At 41.3% G+C, this 21,962-nt stretch overlaps 2 protein-coding genes and 1 non-coding gene across 4 annotated transcripts in view; 1 reads left to right on the plus strand and 2 right to left on the minus strand.

Annotated features, from left to right (window-relative positions):
* The window catches only part of LOC148400167 (multiple epidermal growth factor-like domains protein 11), a 125,399-nt gene extending 118,797 nt beyond the window's left edge, over positions 1-6,602 (plus strand). For both annotated transcript variants that reach the window (XM_088372289.1, XM_088372290.1), the window contains exons 24-25: positions 1,530-1,748; positions 2,424-6,602. In XM_088372289.1, coding sequence (XP_088228415.1) covers positions 1,530-1,748; positions 2,424-2,608 — 404 coding nt within the window. In that variant the 3' untranslated portion in view covers positions 2,609-6,602. The remainder of the gene's footprint in view (positions 1-1,529; positions 1,749-2,423) is intronic.
* LOC148400170 (ras-related protein Rab-11A) lies at positions 6,367-19,462 on the minus strand. Its single transcript, XM_088372292.1, has 5 exons — positions 19,291-19,462; positions 16,978-17,173; positions 15,229-15,422; positions 10,524-10,604; positions 6,367-8,552 (listed from the first exon to the last, which is right to left on the minus strand). The coding sequence occupies exons 1-5, from the start codon at positions 19,328-19,330 to the stop codon at positions 8,416-8,418; spliced, it is 648 nt and encodes a 215-aa protein (XP_088228418.1). The 5' UTR covers positions 19,331-19,462; the 3' UTR covers positions 6,367-8,415.
* Positions 19,463-21,649: 2,187 nt separating this feature from the next.
* trnal-uag (transfer RNA leucine (anticodon UAG)) lies at positions 21,650-21,731 on the minus strand. The gene has a single exon. It is a non-coding gene; the product is annotated as a tRNA-Leu (tRNA).
* Between the last annotated feature and the right edge of the window lie 231 nt (positions 21,732-21,962).

Genomic DNA, 21,962 nt, shown 5'->3' on the forward strand with positions numbered 1-21,962 from the left:
ATGTTGTGGGGCTGTCATGGCTGACACGCCTCTACAACGTTGCGTGGACATCGGGGACAGTGCCTCTGGATTGGCAGACTGGGGTGGTGGTCCCCCTCTTTAAGAAGGGGGACCGGAGGGTGTGTTCCAATTACAGGGGAATCACACTCCTCAGCCTCCCTGGTAAGGTCTATTCAGGGGTGTTGGAGAGGAGGGTCCGTCGGGAGGTCGAACCTCGGATTCAGGAGGAGCAGTGTGGCTTTCGTCCTGGCCGTGGAACAGTGGACCAGCTCTACACCCTCGGCAGGATCCTCGAGGGTGCATGGGAGTTCGCCCAACCAGTCCACATGTGTTTTGTGGACTTGGAGAAGGCGTTCGACCGTGTCCCTCGGGAGGTTCTGTGGAGGGTGCTTCGGGAGTACGGGGTGCCGAGCCAACTGATAAGGGCGGTTCGGTCCCTGTATCACCGATGCCAGAGTCTGGTCCGCATTTCCGGCAGTAAGACGGATTCATTCCCAGTGAGGGTTGGACTCCGCCAAGGCTGCCCTTTGTCACCGATTCTGTTCATAATTTTTATGGACAGAATTTCTAGGCGCAGCCGAGGCGTTGAGGGGGTCCGGTTTGGGGACCTCAGCATCGCGTCTCTGCTTTTTGCAGATGACGTGGTGCTGTTGGCTTCTTCAGGCCGTGATCTCCAGCTCTCGCTGGAACGATTCGCAGCCGAGTGTGAAGCGGTCGGGATGAGGGTCAGCACCTCCAAATCCGAGTCCATGGTCCTCGATCGGAAAAGGGTGGAATGCCCTCTCCGGATCGGGGATGAGATCCTGCCCCAAGTGGAGGAGTTCAAGTATCTTGGAGTCTTGTTCACGAGTGAGGGGAGGATGGAGCGTGAGATCGACAGGCGGATCGGTGCAGCGTCGGCAGTAATGCGGACCCTGTACCGGTCCGTTGTGGTGAAGAGAGAGCTGAGCCAAAAGGCAAAGCTCTCAATTTACCGGTCGATTTACGCTCCTACCCTCACCTATGGTCACGAGCTATGGGTCGTGACCGAAAGAACGAGATCTCGGATACAAGCGGCCGAAATGAGTTTTCTCCGCAGGATGTCCGGGCTCTCCCTTAGAGATAGGGTGAGAAGCTCGGTCATCCGGGAGAGACTCGGAGTAGAGTCGCTACTCCTCCACGTTGAGAGGAGCCAGATGAGGTGGCTCGGGCATCTTATCAGGATGCCTCCTGGACGCCTCCCTGGGGAGGTGTTCCGGGCATGTCCCACCGGTAGGAGACCCCGGGGACGACCCAGGACGCGCTGGAGAGACTATGTCTCTCAGCTGGCCTGGGAACGCCTTGGGATCCCCCGGGATGAGCTGGATGAAGTGGCTGGGGAGAGGGAAGTCTGGGAGTCCCTCCTAAAGCTGCTGCCCCCGCGACCCGACCCCGGATAAGCGGAAGAAGATGGATGGATGGATGGATGTTTAATAGGATGATAACGATAAAGAATACTTCTGCTGACAATTGGCAATAAACATTTTCTTTTGTGCTTGTTGCTCACTTAGACTACATGAAGAGCTCCATGTCCAGCACTTGCTCCCTCAACAGTGAAAACCCGTACGCCACCATCAACGACCCACCTGGTTTGGTGTGCAAACACTCAGAGAGCAGCTACGTGGAGATGAAATCACCAGCTCACCACCAACAAGTGGCACACTGCTGTGCAGCTACCATCATCACCACTTCCAGTACCAATGTGCCTTCCAAGAATGTCTACAACATGGGTATGTTTGACTTGAATTTGGACTTCTACACTCTTAAAACTGTTGGGTTAAAAGTAACCCAAATGGGGTGAAATACTAACCTAGCGTTGGGTCCAAACGGGATGAGCCAATGCTGGGTTACTTATCCCCAGTGCCTAAGTTTGAAGATTTGACCCAGCATGCCCGGGGTCAAAACTACCTAAATTCATAAATTAAAGCTAAGGCTGGACGTTATATCGTTATCATATAGAAATTGAGATCAGGAACAGAATTCGCGTTATTACCATGGTCTGTGAAGGCATTCACAAACCAGGAATTTTTTGTTGTACAACCATGCAACATTAAACATTAAAAAGTTAGGATAAATAATAAGAATATCTAAAATGACTATAAGCCAGTGGTTCTTAACCTGGGTTCGATCGAACCCTAGGGGTTCGGTGAGTCGGCTTCAGGGGTTCTGGTATGAACCTTGTTAGTAACTAGCATGCATCTTCATTGTTGAGGCCGACAGTTTTGTCAAAGATAATCCAGTGTGTGTTAATTGTGACAGACAAAGGTGGCGAGAGAAAAAAAAAAACTCTATACAGGATAGTTTTGAATGACAATAACAATTCATTGATGAAAAACAAACAAGTTACTCCCCTGTGGCTGTGTTGTTAGCACGCAAATGACAGCTTTGGTCTTTTGATCTCCCAGAGCCCACCATCAGTATCATCCCAGGAGCTGGAGGCGTGGTGGTACCTAGTTACCCGCAGAGCCCCTATGACCTGCCCAGGAACAGCCACATCCCCAGCCACTATGACCTGCTACCTGTGCGGCCCACCCCCTCTCAGAGCCATAGCCCCCCTCTGGTGGAAAGCCCCACTGGTTCACTGCTGTAGAACACCCTCCACACGCTGGAAACCTGGCCATCCCTGCCTGCCTTTTGTGAACTGGATAGAATTCACTGTGACGTACTCAGAAACTGCGAAGAAGCTGTTTGTTTTTGTAGTTTTCAGTAAGTGCTGAACAGAAAAACGGAAAGAACCGATCTGAGGTGCAGTGTCTACTACATTACACTGCTATTTTATCTTTTATCATTGTAAATATATTCGACTTTAGGTGTTTGGTGCCATGATCCTTTTGTGTTTTCACTGTATACCCCTAACCAACAACAAAACTCATTAGAGGTATTTATATACTTGTGTACAGCAGTGTTCTTTTTGTGGTATGCAGATGTTTTTCACACATTCAAAGGTGGACAGGACCCATTTGAACACACCCTTATGTGTGTCAGCAAATTTGGCTGATTCAGCTTGTCCAGTACTCTTTTAAGTGATCACTGAAACATCATTACCGTATTTTCCGGACTATAAGTCGCTCCGGAGTATAAGTCGCACCAGCCATAAAATGCCCCAAAAAGTAAAAAAAAAACATATATAAGTCGCTCCGGAGTATAAGTCGCATTTTGGGGCAATTTAATTAGTCATGAACGAGCAACAACAGGCTAAACGATAGCAACAACAGGCTAAACGATAGGTATGCTAACGTGACAAACACAAACAAAGAGCTGAGAACGGGCCTGACGTAACATATAGAGTGATTAAGGACAACTATTACATGAATAACATGTTTATAAAACCATCAGTGTCACTCCAATTCATTAAATAGCAACAACAGGCTAAACGATAGGTATGCTAACGTGACAAACTCAAACAAAGAGCTGAGAACGGGCCTGACGTAACATATAGAGTGATTAAGGACAACTATTACATGAATAACATGTTTATAAAACCAACGGTGTCACTCCAATTCATTAAATAGCAACAACAGGCTAAACGATAGGTATGCTAACGTGACAAACACAAACAAAGAGCTGAGAACGGGCCTGACGTAACATATAGAGTGATTAAGGACAACTATTACATGAATAACATGTTTATAAAACCATCGGTGTCACTCCAATTCATTAAATCCATCGATCGTTCTTTGTCAACAATGGGTGCGCACGGCTGAGGGCACTTGCACTTCAAAATATTCCACAGGATCATATAACGATAGATAAACTATATTTCAAATAACTATAATACAAGCCAATAATATTATCAAACCATCCGTGCACTTTAATTCCATTAAATCCATCGATCAAATTCCTTGTCCTTTGTCAACATCGCCGCGCGCGCGCCCTGACGTCAGCCTCGTCTTTATTCCACAGATCTACTATATAACTATATTGTAGCGTTAACAAAGTACAAGAATAGACGTGGGTTTGGTAAACGGCTCTTTATTAAACAAACCAAACTTCCAAGCGTGTGGCGGCGTGGACTTCCAGACAGACCGGGCGTGCGTAATGGCCATGTCCGAGCCCCGCGCACCGTTCGCGGACAGCCACTCGGCCGAGCGCCGGCCCCCGACTCAGTATAGTAGGCCCGGGCGTGCGTAAAAGCCATAATAGTTTTTCAAACCTTCTATGTCACTCCAAATCCTTAATTCCTTCAAACTCTTTGTCCTCCGTGTCACTTAGAAATGAGCACCGCTAATGATGCCTGTAGTCCTTATGTGGGCACGTTTGTATGTAAACAACCGCCGCGCCGCGTCGTGCTACTGACGTCACTTGAAATAGTAATCCATTGGTACATCACGGTTCTCCAAACTTTCTTTCTGCTGCTCGATTACTGTTTTCAGCTGCATATTTTACAACTTGAAGTTTGTAACCTGCAAAATATGAGTTTCTTTTTGGTGCCATTTTTCTTAAGCCCACCCAGTTGATGAGTCACGGCCAACGGTGAAATTTAGAGCGCCCTCATCCAGTTTCGTCTGAAAATATAATTTTTTTGGGTTGTTTTATCAAAGTCAAAGTCTGCTTTATCGTCGATTTTTTTTTTTATATACTAAGACACACAAAGAGATTGAAATTACGTTTCCACTATCCCTCGGTGAGATAGTACACATATGCATACAAGCAACACAAAAAAAAAACCCAAGAAGGCACAAACAATGAATAAATAAGAGTGTTGAATAAATGATAAATAAACAAATAATAATAAATAATAATAATAAATATAAGAGGAGCAAAAATGGAGCAAGTGTACATACAGCAGACAGTGGACTTGGATATGGTGCTTTAAAGTGTTAACTGCTTTATTTGATGTTTTCTCTATTTTTTATGTTTTGAATATGTTCAAGATAAAGATATAAAAGCATGTGAAGTGATCAACTATACTAAAAATAACATGGGAAGTGGTCAACTATACTTGTAAGTGATGTCTTAATGATCAAGTAAAGATTTGTGAAAAAAAACATATATAAGTCGCTCCTGAGTATAAGTCGCCCCCCCACCCAAACTATGAAAAAAAACCGCGACTTATAGTCCGGAAATTACGGTAAAACAGATTAACAAAGCATCAATACACTTTTTCTTTTTTTTTTTTTTTTACATTATTTCTACTTTCTTTCTTTTTTGTGGTTACTGTAGAAAAAAGTGATGTATTGGTTTTACATTTTGTCCACTTGTAATTATTTTGTTGTTGCATCAGGGTGAATACACATGCATGCCAAAGATTATTAGAACAATATAATTACACTAGTTGGAGCAAAGTTAGTCATCTGTCAATCCACATAAACTGTTGTGCCAACATAGCCGTTTGAAAGTGAGAGGATTTGAAATAAGAATTGGTTGAGACTCATTTATTCAAGCAACTTAGTCATTTGGTCCAACAGATGGCATTTTGTGCCAAGGTTAACTTGTATTTACTATCAACATTATCTATATTGTACCGCTGAATTTAGTATAACACTGGGGTACAATTACAAAAAAATTGTTGACATAAATAAGAGTTAGATTGATTAAAATAGGCATGCTGATTCCAAAACTGCAGTCAGTTCTTCTTTCTTCATGTCAGTTTTTCTCTCTACAGCATATCCTCCAGATAAACAAAATTGTACATTTTAGCTGTAGCAAGACTGTGATAAGATCTGATTACAATTGGACTTAACAGCTACCTGTTAATCTTTTTGTGCAATTACAAATGCATGCGGTGAGAGGTGCATGCAGCTCCCAATAGAAACAAAAAAAAAAGATAGCATGGTCAGAATTAAGAGCATTTGTGCTGGATTTTCTCTTAATTCGTAACCATGTGAAAAACGTAAGTTATATATTGTGTAATGCAATTATTTTAATTTTGAACTCATAACTAGATGTAAATCTTAAGTGTTTTATTTACACAGCCACATGCACATATATTACATGTGTACTTTTTAAGAAAACAAGGCTCAAGCTCAAACACTTGATGTGAGAGAAAAACTGATATCAGTTTTGGACTCTGCACCCAAAAACAAAGCAACACAAATTGTGCTCCCCAGTGAAACTGATAAATACTGTATGTATGCGTCCCTACACACAGAAATCAGTACTGTGAAACTATGTCAAAGTACAACTTCACTCAGCAATAAGATGACATTCAGACAATCAGATTTATTTCCCGCTCAACTCACTTCCTGTTATTGTTCCAAATGGATCCACTTTATATACCTTTTTTCTATCACCATTTCAAATAGAAATTTTCTTTACTGCTCATGTTACCAATCAATAAATGTTCAGGGAGTAGTAGTCATATGCACTAATAGGTTAGTGAACTCTCGAGTGAAAAGACAAAGCATCTAGGTTTATGACTGGTGCGCTTTATTAAGATGAAATGATAACTTAAGATATAGACACAATTGTACAATTTTATCAGTCTGTACAAAACATAAAACCATTCATTCTGAGCCGCCACTCACGTTTAACACCTCATAGTAATTGAAATGACATCATTTCACTCTTACATTGGAATTACAGTCAGTTTATGAATTTCAAAACATATAAAAATGACAAATAAAAAAAGACACAAAACAATGGATTATTATTTTGGAATAATTTTTTGATCATGAAAGGAATCACCTCAACTCATGAAACTGCCAGCTTGCGAGTGTGGAGTAGCTTGGTTGGCAGCGCCGTCTGTTCGAGGAAACGCCATTGGTACTGCCAGCCAAGCTACCACACTGGAACCAACCAATGATCTAGCCATACTCTGCCTCTACACACACATACATACACAGAGTGCAGTTAGTGCATATATGCCTGCCAAATCATCACAAAGCTGAATAAACACTGCAGTGTTGGACTGAAACTTAGCTTGTCGTCCTAGCATGCTAAGCTGATTCGATGGACATCGGATGTTTGCAACAGAAGGCGGGAGTGTGGAGGGGGAGTCCCACCAAAAGCCATGCATTGTGTTCAAGTCATAGGCAGCTTGGTGTCAAGTAGGCTTTATGTGACAGGGAAAATATGTTGAGGGGGCAGACCACTTGTGTGTGTAGGAGGAAGGGTGTTGCAAAGGTGACTGGTGAAATAGGCACTAGAAAAAACAGCCAACCACATGGATGAATCCACCATATCTTTTCCTCTTAATGTCATGAACTTAATGATGCTCAAAATCATTTATCGCTATTCACTATTTTTGATCAAGCAATTAAGGATAAAGCTTTTGAGACTCAGATGTTGTGTTACCTATAAAAAAAATATACAAGTTGAGTTTTGAAAACTGCACTTGTTTACTAAAGCTAGTAAAAAAAAAAAAACTAAGGTCAACCAAACAAGTCCAACAGTGTTGTCTTAGCTTTGTGGTCACATGCGTGTTTTAGCATTGAGAACCACAGAAAGATGTCACAAGCCTCCATCAGTGTGATTTGAATTCTTTCAACTAGTGTAACCAGCGAAAACATGTGAACAGCCGCATGCTAGTTCCTGCATAGTTGTCAATTGTGTGACAGATGTAAGCCCTGTTCCTCAATTCGGAACAGAAGTTCCCAACCTCACAAGAATGAGTGCGTCTGTGAAGGAGGGCAAACAAATGAACACGGCAAGCTTTCAAGGTGGCACACGTCCAAGGCGATAGCAAAGCCCAGGGTGTCTCTTGACTAATAAAACATGCAGCACTGCATATGGCCATCTTTTCAAAACATGCAAAGCTGCCCCTAACCTGCTTCCTTTTGTAAACAAGATGGTAACGACGTGTGAGGAGGCCGCACGTTTGTGGCGAGCTTGCTGTCCTCTCCACAGCATAACGAGGACTGACGGCTCTAAATTTCACTTAGCGTCATGTTCACAGCAATGGGATCAAAGGTCATGAGACTCCTGCATGTGGTTTCCTAAACAGTACATTGCATTAAGTGGCAAAGAGGGGAGTCTACATTGACAGGAGCTCATCTACTTTCATGTGCTTTATATTCATATGTTGATATTTGATGCAATACAGAAAAAGATCAGGAAAAAATGTGGAAGAATCGAAACGGACAAAGAATAAAGACATAAGAGGAAGGAAACAAATCACATTCATATTTTAAGACATTTTTGTGACATGTAAGCGCAACAACTGGAATGAAATCTAAAGTGATATGAAATGCCTGCTGCCTTCTGTCCTTACGAGCCTAAAGACAGAGCGGCTCAGCTTGAGGGGGGGAGGGGGGCGCTGTAACTCTCTATACTGAAACATTAACTGGAGGGATGTGGGCAAAAGGGCAGCAGGGGTTGGGACAGGGGAGAGAGATCGGTTAAAAGTAGTGGCGAGTTCAGGTCACAGCCCTGGAGCCTTGAAGGGACTATGGAGAATGAAAGAAGGGGGACAGGATTGGGGTCTTGGAGGCAAGGGTGGGACGAGCCAGGGATAAGCTAGATGTTCTGGCAGCACTGCATCTTTGGTTTGTTCTCAGTGGGCTGCACTTGGATGTTGACCACATTGTTGCTGGGGGACATGTCGCTTTCCTGGCGCTCTGACATCTGCTTTTGGGACACGATGCGGTAGATCTCTGTAGGGGGACCAGAGGGTAAATGCCTAATTTTGTGACATCTACTCGTTGATTTTTTTTAACTTTCAGTCAGACAATGAGGTTCTATTTTTACCAAAATAAAGAACATCATTGTTTGACTCAAAGTAAACAAAAATCAATTGAACACAAGAAGACAAGATTAACTAATTTGATTTTATGATATCACAAGTTATTGCACAAAAAAGTCGATTTCCCTGTGCCGCTGTTTATAAGAAATTACAGACACTGGAATCTGTAAGTCAATTTGAACCTTGAGTCAAACTGCGTCTAAACAGGGCCAAGATTAGCCACACAGATTTGAGAACTTTCCTCTCCTTCACGATTGCAAAAAATTGTAGTCCAACTGCAAATCTTCCACTTTCAGGGTCAGTTAGTGTACTGGCCACGCATCCTAACACTTTTTTTCCATATACAGTTTATGCAGTGGAAACTCCAGTTCTGGAAAGCTGGATATGCAAATGAAACTCACGTCTCTCATAACTTTTTTAATGCTTAACTCTAAAAAAATCCATTGTACAAAAGTAAAAACAAAATATCCTGCATTAACTTTTGATTCATTTATGCATTAAATTTTGTTTAACTCAACTGAAAATAGTCATACACTCTGAAGCGAACAATAATTTTTTTTGAAGAGCGGTATCTTAGTGTCCCTAATCGTATTTTAGACTCAAGATATTTTCATTTTTTTCTAATATTGACCTATAAAGGTGTGTGTGTTGTGATACATATGACACTTTGGAAAATAAATCCATCTAATGCTGAAACTAAAGCTTGAATTCATAAATATTTGTAAATAATGTAATTATTTGTATTATTGGAAAAAAAAACAGAGACAAAAAACAAAATTCGATGCAGATTCAGAGTCATTACATAATATTTATCTCAACGGTTCTTGCTTCTGATTAAAAACATATCATTCAAAAATTGTCGACATTTATCTCAACAGTTCTTGCCTCTCTAATCAGTGGCCTAGTAGTAGAGTGTCCGCCCTGAGACTGGAAGGTTGTGGGTTCAAACCCCGGCCGGGTCATACCAAAGACTATAAAAATGGGACCCATTGCCTCCCTGCTTGGCACTCAGCATTAAGGGTTGGAATTGGGGGGTTAGATCACCAAATGATTCCCGAGCGCGGCACCGCTGCTGCTCACTGCTCCCCTCTCCCCCAGGGGATGGATCAAAATCACATGGGGATGGGTTAAATGCAGAGGAAAAATTTCACCACACCCAGATGTGTGTGTGACGAAGATCATTAGGACTTTGACTTTAAAAATGTGTCCTTCAAAAATTGTTGACAGGTGACAAATCCATGAAAATCCTCATCTTTTGTAATCAAATTAAACAGTTGGGCAAGTCCGCCATTAAACATGCCAAGTTCCCTCTCGTCATTGTCTCGTCATTGTCACGTTGCTCTTCTGCAATAATCTTGGCTTTCCAGAAAGCTCTAATTGTGCCTCGTAAGCATGTCTCTTTGTCTATGCCAATTTAGAGGGTCCTAATGCTGTTTGCTATGTACAAACAATAGTATTTATTTATCAATGGCGGCGGAGGTACGTACGCTACGTGTTACATACAATCCTCTGATTGTTTTTTTCGCCCCGACTACATACAACATAATACCCTCTGATTGGGTCATCAGGTCTACATATTACACCTGTATATTAAGATTGTTTTTTTTGCCCCGACTACATACAACATAATGTCCTCTGATTGGTTCATCAGGTCCACATATTACACCTGTATATTAAGGAAGCCACACAAAACAACTTCACAGATTTTGGAATTCGGGCCACATAAAAGGCGTACCTTCGTTTTTTGAGAAAATTAAAGGCTTTTAAGTGTGCCTTATGGTGCAGAAAATACTCAAGTCTCTCTAACCGTGCTGAATCATCATTACATCTGTGATTTAGTGTTCTGATGGATTTACAAACACATCAGTGATACAATACACACCTGTGAGAATAGTCTGGAAGGCAGTCTCAACATTGGTGGAATCCAGCGCCGATGTCTCCAGAAAAGATAAACCGTTTTTCTCTGCAGGACAAAATCAAAAATGTTACTTAACGCTGAAATTTGAGTCAGTACATGGCACGACCTTGACTTGCTCAAACACAAATGTATTGATTGCACAACAAGTACAAACCAGTAATTCTGTGAGATGCTTCATGTAGTAAAAGAAAAAAAAAAAATGTTTTCTTTCTGTGAATGTGTGCATTGTGTTAAGTCAGTGTTGGGGTGCACTTGTGATTAACTACCGTATTTGCCGGTGTATAAGTCGACTCGGTGTATAAGTCGACCCCCTAAAATTTGACGGAAATTTACGATTTTATGATATATCCTTTGTATAAGTCGAACTCAATTGTTGCATTATATTAAACTTCGAAATTCAATCAAAAATATGCGAAATTTATTGACGAAATGTGTTCAAATTCGCGAGTGTGTAACGAGCGATCTATACGCCATTTTAAATATTATTTACTTCATGACCCTGTGATATTACGCGCCGAGAGAGACCAACAACAATGAACACTCTTAGAAACTGGTTTATTTTTAGTTAAGAAACAACAAATTATAATTGTAAAGTGATTGCCGGTACATAGAGTTCAAAATTCGCCTTCATCGTCGCTATTTCCGAAAAGCTCGTTCCATTCGTTTTCGTTTAGTTTGTCGTCATAAAGGGCATCTTCTTGGTCTTCTCTATCCTCAGTTTCCTCCTCCTCTTCCCAGATAAGGTCGTCTTCTGTCCCATCGAGAGCGTTTGGGGAATATTTTCTAAGTGCCAACGGCTCTTGCGCCATAAAGAGTCCGCCTCGGCTGGTTCCCCGGCCACCACAAGTGAAAATTCGGCCTCTTCCCCTGGAAGTCTGGCCAAATTTGGCAAATATTTTCAAAGTGCAAACGACTCAACCGCCGTAAAGTGTCCGCCTCGGCTGGTTCCCCGTGTCGGCCACCACAAGTGAAAATTCGGCCTCTTCCCCTGGAAGTCCGGCCAAGTTTGGCGAATATTTTCTAAGTGCCAACGACTCAACCGCCGTAAAGTGTCTGCCTCGGCTGGTTCCTCCGGTCGGCCAGAACAAGTGAAAATTCGGCCTCTTTCCCTGGAAGTCTGGCCAAGTTTGGCGAATATTTTCTAAGTGCCAACGACATTCATTTAGACATGGCGATTGAATGTTTACATACCGGTAGTTATTGTCGTTGCTTGACGCGCGATGACTCGCACATTCGCTAAATACCCAGTACTTCGCCCTAGCAGTCATCGTCGCTGCCTGGCTTTTGATGTCCGTTATTGAGGTGAGAATATTTGAAATTGTTGCTGAGGATGCGTGTTAATGCGACGAACGCTTTATAATGATTCAGTTTCTCGCTGTTTGATGAGCCTGACGGACACACACCCACGCACAATGAGATGCATGAGAAACGGCCTTGGTTACCATCACATTTGAAGCGATGAATACGAAGTTAAATTTTATGACTCTGTGTATAAGTCGAGGTCGATTTTTTTCGGTCGATTTTGGATCGAAAAAGGTCGACTAATACACCGGCAAATACGGTATGTGGTATGAAAAAAAACCTCATTTTTTAGACATTTTAATTGGGCTGAATTTCTACACAATTAGAAAAGAAGCACTGACAAGAGATGATGACACACACTGAAAGTGCCCACGGTGGATATTCATGTGCTCGCATGTTCACAATCGGATGGGAATAAATAGACTAAATTGACGACACGAGGCAAGCAGAGTGGGATTCGAACAGCATTCGACCCGCTCTAGCTACTACACCAGGGCCCCTCTGTAGTTTGACATCTCTTGTATTTCATTCAAATTGTTCTTGTGTTTCTGAAACCTAATTACAAACATATCCAACAACATTCCACACTCTTAGCCTGTCTGTGCCAACTGAAAAAAAGCAGTAGGTTAAAAGTGCACCTCGGATAGCTCATTTCGAGGTACTGATAGAAAAAGGAGCAATATTGTGAAGTCCAATAAATATTTGGTGTTTCCATCTTTGTGTCATTTGTTTTAATGAAAGTTGATTAATAAAGAAGTGGAATGTATTTTCAGTCAAGCAGTGGAAACACAATTGATGTGGTGTCCGTCTCTCCTGCTTGACAGAAACTACTTTTTTATACTGTTAAATTACATTTTGGTAGTCTTAACTGTAAATTTACATGTGGGATGAAAATTCAATGGTATTTTTTCTTTTTTTAACTACATTAAGATACCGTTCGAACGCAAAAATTTACAGCAATCCAGTTTTATGTTGTTAAATTACACTTATGTCCTTGTTAACTGACCGATTAAACTATTAACGACTTCCTATAGATGAATATTTAACAGTATTTTACTGTTATGAAAAACAGCAGGATAGTGTTGTAAATTCACCGTAAACATACAGAAATTTCGATAGTGTACTACACGTTTGTACATACGATATCTGCATACATTTCCTCAATACTGGTACTGAAACGATACCATGGCAGAATCTTAAAACTGGATTAACAGCTCACACATGTAGTCATTCAAACAATTACTAGAATACTTTTGATCAACTGTGTATTTTTAAACACTTTCTACAAACTTCAGAACAATTAAAGTAAAAAATGTGTTTAAACACTGCGAATAATTTTCAGATGGAGTACAAAGGTCTTAGTGCACCAAAGGATTTCTTTATTTTAGACAGCATAAAATCTCACTGAATGTGTAACATTTGACATCCCAACCACTAGATTGGAGGATGGCAGCCTAGTGACCAAATGAACCATTGATTGTAATGATATAAAATAGCAAAGTGAGTTCATCCCAACATTCTTTTGATCTGTGTCAGCTTTTAGAGATTGGTAAAAAGCCCACATTGTTTACATATATCCATCCATCCATTTTCTGAACCGCTTAGTCCCCACGGGGGTCGCGGGCGTGCTGGAGCCTATCCCAGCCGTCATCGGGCAGTAGGCGGGGGACACCCTGAACTGGTTGCCAGCCAATCGCAGGTCACACAGAGACAGACAACCAATCGCACTCACACTCACACCTAGTGACAATTTGGAGTCTTCAATCGGCCTACCAAGCATGTTTTTGGAATGTGGGAGGAAACCGGAGTGCCCGGAGAAAACCCACACGGGCCCGGGGAGAACATGCAAACTCCACACAGGGAGGGCCGGAGGTGGAATCGAACCCACACCCTCCTAACTGTGAGGCAGACGTGCTACCCAGTGCGCCACCGAGCCGCACTGGGTAGCACTGTTTATATATATTTGTAGTTAAATATTTAATGCAGCGATGAGGGTTTTTTCCTGTCTGAATTTGAAGGGTCTTACTGTGAATGCACTTTGTGTCAATCACGCGTGACTTCAATGTTTACTTTGCAGTACGTTCCTCTATGTTTGAACCGCATAAGACAGACATAAGTCAATCATACGCTACAAGTCTGCTACATGGATGGCATGAGTGATCCAACTACATTTGCTTCAAACACAAAATATAGTTTTGGCATTCAAGTTTGCGATCGCTTGATAATTCAAGACTCACCCAGCCATATAATTGTTTTTAAAAGAGGACTGAACAGAACAGTATTCATAATTCTACATGTACCACTGGATGATCAATGTGCAGTCCCCATTGCTAAAAAGCCAGGCTATGCTTCAGTAAATGGAGGAGATCGAGAGAGCCGGCCCGAAATGTGCACACAACGTAGCAAATCGTGCAATTTAAGTTAGACGGCCATTACGTCAACGCTGCAAAGTACAGAAGTAGACTCTGATATTTGTTCAATTATTTATACGGGAAGGAATTAACCTTCATGCATCACAGACGGGCTGTGCTGTGCGCCAGTAGCGGGCCGGCAAGCCGCACCCACTAAGCAAAGGAGTCTGGAGAGCATGCCATTCACCACGGCTCTGCCTTGGTTCAACACTGAAAGTCCAATCAAAAGAAGACGTTTTTTTTTCTTTTTCTTCTTTCCAGCATTTGGAAATTATCCTATCACGTCATTTTTGCCCCCTAAAATTCACAATACGGAACCGGTACTGGTACTTAGGTGCAACACGAGGATGAGTAGCTGTTCTTTGTGATGAAAGTGAGCAAAACATCAAATAGGAGTTGCCCCACTGATGGACAACTGCAATCCATCCTGAAAATCCCTACAACACAGAATCTTATAATACATTTTGGATTCACATCTATATTCAAAAATATTTCATTTTCATCAGTTCAATATAATTGACCCATTATCTTAAATGTGCTTTGACTTTTACCACCGTTTAACACCCTTGCAATGCGCTATGAGTCCATATTGCACTCAAGTTTTGACGTGGATGTATTTGCTGTAATGACACATCATTCAGCAAAAAAATCAATGAGTCTTGAACTTGTGAAAAATGCAGTCGTTTTGCTTAAAGATACACTGAGCTGAAACAATCAAGCTGGCAGAGTCCATACAACTGAAGTGCATCGTTTCCACACTAAATATTCCTACAAGGACAAAATCGTGAACATTTTAAGTTGCTGACCCTATTCTTAATTATTAAAAAGTTGGATGAAAAATGTCAACCTATTTATTGGGTGAGGACACAGCATAGGTTACCGTATGTGATGGGTAGAACATACAAAAAGCACGTACAAGTCAACTGCAAAATTAATCAAAGTGAACTTTGATTTACCTGCAAAAGCCCGGGCCTCATCAGTTGGAACGGCCCGGAGGTGACGCAGATCGCTCTTGTTGCCCACAAGCATGATCACGATGTTGCTGTCAGCGTGATCTCTCAGCTCCTTCAGCCAGCGCTCCACATTCTCGTAAGTTAGATGCTTGGCAATGTCATAGACCAGGAGAGCGCCCACTGCACCGCGGTAGTACCTGCAGTGTCCATTTAGAATCAATTTTCATCAGAGTCAATTCATCCTTACAAAGCTAGTGATTTACAGCCATTTGGTAATCGGAGTTCAGCAAGTTAGCTTTTGTCATTGGCAATGCAACTGATTGGAAATCATTTGTGAAACAGTTATTGCTGAGGCTTAGTTGAGATCAAGTACAGGAAGGGAGAAAAGGAGAACATGCACATCAAGATTTCCCATCTTGAGATTACTGCCTTCAAACTGTTCCAGCCACATACTATAGTATATAATACACTCATGTCTTAAAAGTTAATTCATATCTAGGAGTACTCTATACAACAAACCTGTGGCCAATTGGCATTATAGTGATCCCTCGCAACTTTGCAGTTTGTTTATTGCAGCTTCACTGCATCGCGGATTTTTTACAGCCCAAAACAAGTTGTTATAATAAGAGTTCTAAAAACAGATTTGCAGTGTTGCACTTTGTTATACTAAAAGACTTCTGAAAACATATTTACAGTATTGTACCTTGTTGTAAAAAGTTGTTATAATAATGAAAGAGTCCTAAAATCATATTTACAGTTTGTGTACTTTAGCTACATCTACATATACAGCTACAAAATGCGCATAGCGCTGCTATGGTAACTTGTAACCACTAGAGGTCCCTGTTTAACCAAGGTTAACAACAGAACGTCACATCTACATGTTACACTTACACACACGTATAATATTTATATTTTCAATATTCATACAATATTTTCCTGTATGTTCTTTATACTATTAATGTATTACTTACATGTTTGAAACTATTATTTAATGTTCTAATAACATATGCACTTAAATGGTTTTATATACATTTGACACAAAAAATGTACAGATGAGAGGGTGACCCTACTTCGCGGATTTCACTTATCGCGGAGTGGTTTTGGAACAAATTATCCGCAATAAACGAGGGATTACTGTACTACACTTGTGCATACTTGATGTTCTTGTATTACCATGATAAAATGCAAGCTATTGTGTTTGAGGTCTGAATATTGGCTTGGTCAGACTAAAAAATGTATTCTATCCTCTGTTGGAAGTCCTTTGTTTGTTTGGGCAGTGGGTTGTGGGTTAATAGATAACTACAATGGTGAAATTGGGTTGCAGCTTTAACTCTTCTGACTCAAATGTTTTTTGTAGTCTACAGGAAAAAAATGAATTTGCCTCACTATTCCATTACTTGAGGAGGAGAGTATATGTCACGAGTATATGTTGCAATTATTTGCACGTTTGACTTGCACAAAGCAAAGCATGAAAAGAAACACAGAGGTCCCTAATTGAACGTTAAAGCATGACAGCTGAGCCAGTATGTTTCAGTTGCAAGGTGGAACCACAATTTCAACAAGCCTGATTCAGATCATTTAAAAAAAAAAAAAGAAACATCAGTAATTGACTGTGATTATAGCTCTTAAAGGAACCATAATGTTTTGGGCAAATAGGAATGTTTCCATAACCAATCTGAATTTTGTGCACCATAACAGGCTCATACCAGGTGGCTTTCCCAGTTCCTGTTGCTTCCTTTTGTCAGTACTCACGCTGAAGTGATGGCTCGATAGCGCTCCTGGCCAGCTGTATCCCAGATCTGGGCCTTCACTGTTTTTCCATCCACCTGAATGCTGCGCGTGGCGAATTCGACTCCAATGGTGCTCTTACTTTCCAGGTTGAACTCATTGCGAGTGAAACGTGATAGCAGGTTACTCTTTCCCACACCAGAGTCACCAATAAGGACCACTACAATTCAGAAAATATATATTAATGTTCCATACACGCATCCATTGTAAAAAGTTGTCATGTCCCGATTTGATATTCTGTATCGGTATTGGCTTTTGATCCAGCTCTTTTGTATCAGACAGAATTGGATCATGTTTCATGTGTTTTTGCAGCGTCTACGTGCTTTACGGTATCCGTAAATCATATGAATCTGCAGTTTGAGTTGAATTTTGCTACACCCTTAAAAAGGCTGTGTTAAAAACAGCCCAATTTGGGTTAAACATTCCTGGGTTGTTTTGCACAAGAAAACCCAACTAACTGACCCAACTTCCTGGGTCCGTTCAATTTGAACCAAGCAATTTTAAGGCTTAAGATCCAAAAGATTAAAATATATTTTGTTCTTTCCAAATGACCTGACAGTTTAGGTTTGTTAAAAACAGCTAAAAATGATTGTTCAATGTGTTGTAAGTGTAGAAAAGGTTGAAGTAAAATTAAAAAAAATGTGTGTGTGTGGGGGGGGGGGGTCAGTATTGAATTGGTATTGGAAAGAGCACGTCTTTAAAAATCGGATCGGAAGCCAAAAAATCTTGATGATTGTGACATCACTAGAAAAAGCATAGCAGGCACGGTCAGGCACACCTGAAATCTAATGAGCTCTGTCAAAGATTAAGCCTTTATGAACATACAAAGGCTCAGTTATGGCAGAGAAGTACACAAACTACATAGTGGCAATATTACTACATCAACTCTTGTAGCTGAACATTACAACATTTATAGTAATAACTTTGAAATATAGAAACAAAATGATACCGTAACATTAGACCCCACTTGGTAATAGCCAGTTCTTGAAAGTTAAAAAGTTAAAAGTTAAAGTCCCAATGATCGTCACACACACATCTGGGTGTGGTGAAATTTGTCCTCTGCATTTAACCCATCCCCATGTGATTTTGATCCATCCCCTGTGGGGAGAGGGGAGCAGTAAGCAGCAGCGGTGCCGCGCTCGGGAATCATTTGGTGATCTAAGCCCCCAATTCCAACCCTTAATGCTGAGTGCCAAGCAGGGAGGCAATGGGTCCCATTTTTATAGTCTTTGGTATGACCCGGCCGGGGTTTGAACCTACAACCTTCCAGTCTCAGGGCGGACACTCTCTATCACTAGGCCACTGAGCTGGTCAATATCTGAATAAACATATAGTTATCTGGAAAATTGGTAATAATTAAAATTAGTTTTCTTCAAATTGACTTTAGATATACTACAATATTATATACTACAGTACTACATTTCATGAGCTTGTGCAGATGGTCCTATGTGGAGCCAGCGAAAGTAGTTTTATTCGTAAATAAAATAGATACACTAAAATTGATATACTAACCATCACCAGTCTTGGCTTACATTTGACACAAGGAACACTTTTAAGACATTGCTCAATGTGGTTCATGAGGGTATCTAATTGTTTACGTGTCACGGATATAATGTCAATTTTAATTAATATGGGGTTTCTAAGCAATGTACATTACAAATGGAAAGACGTAATGTTTACACCCGCTATCCAGCCACAACAAAACGCAACATAGCCCAATTATACTTCATTACCTGTTGCCTTGCAATTATTTGTTATACATTTGGTTAATTCGCAAGATGCTCAAAAATGTTAATAAAAAATCCCTTCCTTGCGTTTTGATGACCTACTTGAAATCAAGGTAAATGCCGTACCAAACTGTTCCGTGTTTAAAGTAGAATACGTATACGATGCGTTTAACCTACACGTTAAATATTTGCTTTCGATATTATTGGTATCAGCAAATAAAGCGTGTGGACTGGCTCCTCGTGGCAATCCCATGAAGATAATGTGACTGATAACGGTAAACGTTAGGCGTGTCCGCTAGTCCGCACCCAACACTGTCAAAAGGCCTGGCTCCTTATGGTCACAAATCGCTTTTCAAACTTTTCTTTTTCTTTTAACGACAGTTATATTTGGATATTGACGCGTTCGTTTCGTGTAAATTAAGTAAAGTTGCTGACATTATCCGAGAAGCTTGACGAAAAGCAATCACAAGCACAAAGGTAGTGGCGGCTAAGTTTAGCTTGACAGCTAACATAAGCAAGGGGCAAGATAATGACAATAAAGTAATTTTACCTTTGAACAAATAATCATATTCGTCATCTCTGGTGCCCATACTGACCAATATTTAGTCCAAGATCGAGCTTGTTTTAAGTAAAAGAAACGATCTAGTTTGATTTACTCCCCCCAATGGGAATCTGTTTGGAAGCCCTACTTCCGTAATTTCTTCTTCTTTTGCATGTTCGCACACCAAGAGCTCTCTTGCGCCTAGTGGCCAAAAACAAGAACTGACAAAGTGTCGTTTGCGCGGGCGGTACTTCATATTGGCAATGTGCATTGCTTGAATGCTTAGAGAAACTTATATGTACGTTTTGCTGAGGAACATAACACTTCCGGACGCAACTGTCATTGTTTTCAGATTCTTCCAACCCAAACGTGTGAAGTTTTGTGCTGATCTGCAAATGACATCAATTAATTGTATTTGAGGATCACAATGGCTTGATCCTTCAAAAATTTCTTCAGCAAAATTTTACAGTGAACTCAATCTTACAAATATAATATATTTATAAAATTGTAATATTTTTATATCTTAATCCATTGTGAAATATATTAAACTCATCTTTAAGTTGTTAGATCAGGGACTAGTAAATTTGTTTTGGATATGTGAAGCCCTTTGAGACTGCTTGTGATTTAGGGCTATATAAATAAACTTGACTTGACTTAATTGTTAGATCAGGGACTAGTTGTTTTTGAAACCATAGCATATGATAGGATCCAGGTTAGTGGTGCCCGACATAAAATAATGAAGCCTGAAACCGAATGGTTGTTTGCCAATTAGAGGACATCAAGAATGACAAATGGTGAGCAGCAGAGTGGCACAGCGGGAGCGTGCTGGGCCCATAACCCAGAGGTCAATGGATAGAAACCATCCTCTGCTATTTGGACCTTGTGGCGTTTGTAAGACTTTGGACCTTCATTTAAGGGTGTTTTCACACCTGGACCCTTTTAAAAGAACCGAACTCAGACCTCTTTAAGTGGACCAAAAAGTGGACGAAGAGGAAACGAACTCAGTTCTTTTTGTGTTCACATTGTGAGTGTGTTTCAAAGAGGACCGAGTTCTCTTTCTGGTTCAGTTCAGCCTTGATGGGGCCTCAGTCCTCTTTCTGTTCATACTAGGTCCTAGAGCTCTCACACTCCCACTGCACTCTGGGTAGTTTTTGATATTCCCTGACTCCCGACTTCTTCGCATTTTATCTCGAGTAGCTAAATACTTTAGTTTTTTCACTTTTATTCTGCATTGTATAGAAGTTCTATCAAAACCGGCTGCTTTCATTCTCAGAAAATTCTTGAAATACTTTCGCATTACGGTGGGTCGTAGATAGTTGTGATTTAATGCTGTCGTCGTTCCAAATTTCCAAAAGACATTCCGTTTAGTCTTCTCCCAGAACTATGCCGCGTCCAGGTGCCGTGGCAGAACTTTGAACGGCACATGCTTCTCTACGTTTACTATGAGAACCACGGTCACGACAATGACTTGCTGCTGCCATACTTTGGATTCTCTGTTCTGTACAGTTTTGTTTGTGCGCCTGCAGTCACGTGACCAATCTACGGCAAGCCAAGGAGGTTACAAAACGGTGCAAAAAGGCGAAGTGAACCCAGTGCGCATTGTGTTCACAATGCACATATTAGATGAACCGTACCGTTGACTTTTTAGCGAACCGTACTGAGACCACCTCCTGAGGTGGTCTCAGTACGGTTCGTTTTAAAGGGGTCTGAGTACGGTTGGCGCGTTCACATATGCGCAAAAAATGCTGAGTCATCGATCTGAGTTCGCTTCGAGGGCTGAAAGGGACCTAAGTCATGCTTTTGAGAAGAAATGTTGCGCGGATAATATTTTCCACACATTGGCTGTGCTGCATGGAGGTTGACCCATCCTCAATGCATACAGATTGCGAGGCATGTATGTGCCTTCTTTCACCATTCTCAGTCCAAATACACAATGTCGTTTCCTATTACAGTGATCCCTTGCTACTTCGCGTTTCGCTACATCGTGCTTCACTACATCGCGGAGTTTTTTTTCCAAATTAGAAAATCATTTAAAAGTCCAAATAAAACTTCTAAATTGAGGATACGTGTCTAACCTTCAGGACAATGTAGTATTGCTCCAAATGTTCGTTTACATTCCTTTAGAAGTCTGTTTTCGCGTGTTAACATGATCGCGAATTAGCATCTTACCGCTAACTCGTTAGCCTGCCCAGTACTTCTTGTTGGTGACTGTACTTAGTGAATTTCACTTACTGTAAATGGGTACTCCAGGTTAGACCTGGCAGGCAAAGGTTGATATTTTGCAAAGACCTTCGAAGTGTCCTCATACTTTACGCAGCTGCACTGGCAGGAGTTGGGCAAGAAGGACACACCTGAATTGATGCATAAGGGGCAGTGGTGGGATTTGAACCCACGACTCAGGAGAGACTGGAGCCTAAATCCAGCGCCTTAGACCGCTCGGCCACACTACCGACCTTCTGCAGTTTCTACATTGACATTTGTTGACAATTCTATTAAGACGTGAACTTGGACGATAAATAGTTGGTTTCTTCACCAGCATCCAGGTTAGTGCTGCCCGACGGAGCTTTGTTCATAATGTAATTTACCGAAAGGCTTCTCTGACACGGGCTTGTTCGGGGCAACCGCGCTGCAACTGCCGATCCAGTCCATAACCTTGGGCTACAAGCAGAAGAAGGCCAGGT

Source organism: Syngnathus floridae, chromosome 3 (genome assembly GCF_059516105.1).
Source record: "Syngnathus floridae isolate MCC-2025c chromosome 3, RoL_Sflo_1.0, whole genome shotgun sequence".
Lineage (NCBI taxonomy): Eukaryota > Metazoa > Chordata > Actinopteri > Syngnathiformes > Syngnathidae > Syngnathus > Syngnathus floridae.